General features: G+C 71.6%; 1 protein-coding gene across 1 annotated transcript; it reads right to left on the bottom strand.

Annotated features, from left to right (window-relative positions):
- Positions 1 to 50: 50 nt before the first annotated feature.
- Positions 51 to 2,731, bottom strand: CELF3 (CUGBP Elav-like family member 3). The gene is given in 8 exon segments (XM_076359716.1): positions 51 to 307; positions 436 to 568; positions 809 to 952; positions 1,317 to 1,371; positions 1,374 to 1,414; positions 2,271 to 2,336; positions 2,422 to 2,571; positions 2,683 to 2,731. Coding segments are annotated over 7 exon segments (633 nt in total). The 3' UTR covers positions 51 to 307; positions 436 to 440.
- Positions 2,732 to 3,027: the final 296 nt, after the last annotated feature.

Below are 3,027 nucleotides of genomic sequence, written 5' to 3' on the forward strand. Positions count from 1 at the left end.
GGGGGGGGGGCAGGGCCCTGCGGGGAGTGGGGGGGTCTTGGGGGGGTGGGTGCCCCCCCAGGGCAGATTGGACCCGGATGCTGGGGGGGTGCTGGCACCCAGGGCCCACCCAGCCCTGCCTGGACTGGGATGGACGAGGGGGTCCGGATCGGTCCTGGAGGGGGGGTCCATCCTTCCTGAGCATGTGGGGGTCTGTGTCCCCCCCCCAGCAGGACCGAGCCCCCTGCGGGCACCACTGGGTGGGTGTGGGGGGGGGCTGCTCTGCAATAGGGGGGCACCCAGGGGTGCTGCTCCAGAGCCTCCGGACCTGGGTCGGGGGGGGAGACACGGGAGGAACATTAAGTAGAGCTGGGGGGGCAGGTGGGGCTCCCAGCTGAGGGTGCCCCGGGTGGGGTGCTGGGGGGGGGGTTGCCGGGGGGGTCCCGGGGGGCTCACCGGGCTCAGTACGGCCGGTTGGCATCTTTGGGCCTCTTGAGCTGCACCTTGAGGCGCTTCATCCCAATCTGGAAGCCGTTCATGGCCTGGATGGCCGCCTGGGCGCTGGCCGGGTTGTCAAAGCTCACGAAGCCTGCGGGGACGGCGGGGACAGCGGGGACATCGGGGACGGTGGGGACGGGGGTGGCCACAACCCTCCCCTGCCTCTGCCCCACCGCCCTGGGGGGGGGGGTTCCGCCACGGGGCAAGGTGGCCCCCGCGGCATCTGGTGTGGTGTCCCCACGCCCCAGCCGTGGTGTCCCCGGCTGGGGTGTCCCCGTGCCCCAACCGTGGCGTCCCCATCCCCGCTGTCCCCAGGCGGCGGCGGCCCTACCGAAGCACTTGCTCTGGTTGGTGGCACGGTCCACGAAGACCTTGGCGGAGATGACGTTGCCGAAGGGCAGGAACATCTGCAGGATCTCGGTGTCGGCGAACTCCTGGGGCAGGTGGTAGATGAAGATGTTACAGCCCTCGGGGCCTGCGGAGGGAGCGGCGTCACAGCGGGCACGGGGGGCACCGGCCCCGCACCCCCAAACCCGGCCCCATGCACCTGTGGGCACCCCAAAACCCGGCCCCATGCACCCACGGGCACCCCAAAACCCTGCCTTGCACCCACAGCCCCATGGGCACCCTCAGTCCCAAACCCCCACCACCACCACCTCCCTGGTGGGACACTCCCAAACCCCGCGGGGGCACCCCAATAACCCCCATGGGGCATTCTGGCCCCCCCCAATGCCCCGGGGCATCCCACCCCTGCAGCATGGGGCACCCCAAGCCCAGCACCCTGGGGAGGGTCCCTTGCGGGGTGTGTGTGTGGGGGGGTGTCCCCGGGGTGTGCTCACCTTCGCGCTGCTGCTGCTGGGGGGGGGGCGGGGGGGCGAGCAGGGGCCCCGGGGGGCGAAGGCCGGGCTCACCAGCCCGTAGGCTGCCGGATAGGCGGCTGCGGGGGCGAGACGGGGTCAGTCCGGCACCGGGAGGGGACAGGCACCGCCCCCCCCCCCCCCACCCCAGCACCGCCTGGCCCAGCCCTTCCCAGTGCCCCCCAGAGCCGGGCAATGCCCCCCAGTATCTTCAAATGGCCCCCAGTGCCCTCCCAGCTCTTCATGGTGCCGCCCAAAGCCATGCAGTGCCCCCAGTGCCCCCCCCGTGCATACCCAGTACCCACTCCAGCCTTCCAGTGTCCCCCCCCCAAGCCCCAAGTGTCCCCCAAGGCCATGCAATAGTCCCCCACTGCGATCCCAGTGCCCCCCAGTACTAATCAATGCCCCTCCAGTGCCCCCCAGTCCCTCCCAGATGCCCCCAATGCCCCCCCAGTGCCTCCCAGATGCTCCCAGTACCCACCAGTGCCATCCAATGCCCCCCCCAGTACCCACCAGTGCCATGCAATGCCCCCCCAGTACCCTCCTAATACCCACCAGTGCCATGCAATGCCCCCCAGTCGCCCCCTCAGTGCCTCCCAGTGCCCCAGCGCCATGCAATGCCCCCCCAGTACCCTCCCAGTGCCCCCAGTGCCATGCAATGCCCCCCCAGTACCCTCCCAGCGCCATGCAATGCCCCCCCAGTACCCTCCCAGTGCCCCCAGCACCATGCAATGCCCCCCAGTACCCTCCCAGCGCCATGCAATGCCCCCCCAGTACCCTCCCAGTGCCCCCAGTGCCATGCAATGCCCCCCCAGTACCCTCCCAGTGCCCCCAGCGCCATGCAGTGCCCCCCCCAGCGCCTCCCGGCTGCCCTCCCAGTACCCACCAGTGCCATGCAATGCCCCCCCAGCTCCCCCCAGTGCCCCGGGGCCAGACCTGTGTAGTGCTGCATGCCGGCGTAGGCTTGCTGCAGGGGGTCCCCGGGGGCGGCGGGGCTCTGGGCTGGGGGCAGAGGGGGCCGTTAGGGGGGGGGCGTGGGGGGGTGGGGGCATGGGGGGTGGGGGTGGGGGGGCGGGCCGGCGGGCACCTGGGAAGGGGGGGACCCCGCCGGCGTAGACGGCCTCGGGGGCGGGGGGTCCCGCGGGCTGCGCCGGCACTGGGCTGTAGCCGTTGACACTCAGCGGGGCCGCGATGGCGGGCACCGGCGTGGCGGCCATGGCCGGCGGCGTGCTGGTTCCTGTGGGACACCTGCGTCACCCCCACGGTGGCACCTTCTCACCCTCCGTCCCCACGTGCCCCTGTCCCCCCCCCCACCTCCCCAGGTGGCCCCATCCCTCCGTGTCCCCACCCTTGGGGTCCCTAATCCAGGTGTCTCCAGCCTGTGGTGCCACCTCCATGTCTGCACCCCCAGTGCCACCCTCCTCCTGTCCCTGTCCCATCCCCGGGTGTCCCCGTTCCCTGGTGCCCCCGTAGCCCCATCCCTGGTGCCACCATCTCTGGTGCCCCTCATCTCCCACTGCCTCCCCGTGTTCCCATGTCCCCTCCCATCTCCCCTTGCTGCCCCTGTGTCCCCCCGCCGTGTCCCCACATCTCTGTTCCCATTGCCCCCATCCTGATGTCCCCATCCTCGGGTGCCTCATCTCCCAGCGCCACCCCGCCATGTCCCCCCATCCCTGGACATCCCTGATCTCCC

The sequence above is a fragment of the Aptenodytes patagonicus genome, chromosome 26, assembly GCF_965638725.1.
Source record: "Aptenodytes patagonicus chromosome 26, bAptPat1.pri.cur, whole genome shotgun sequence".
Lineage (NCBI taxonomy): Eukaryota > Metazoa > Chordata > Aves > Sphenisciformes > Spheniscidae > Aptenodytes > Aptenodytes patagonicus.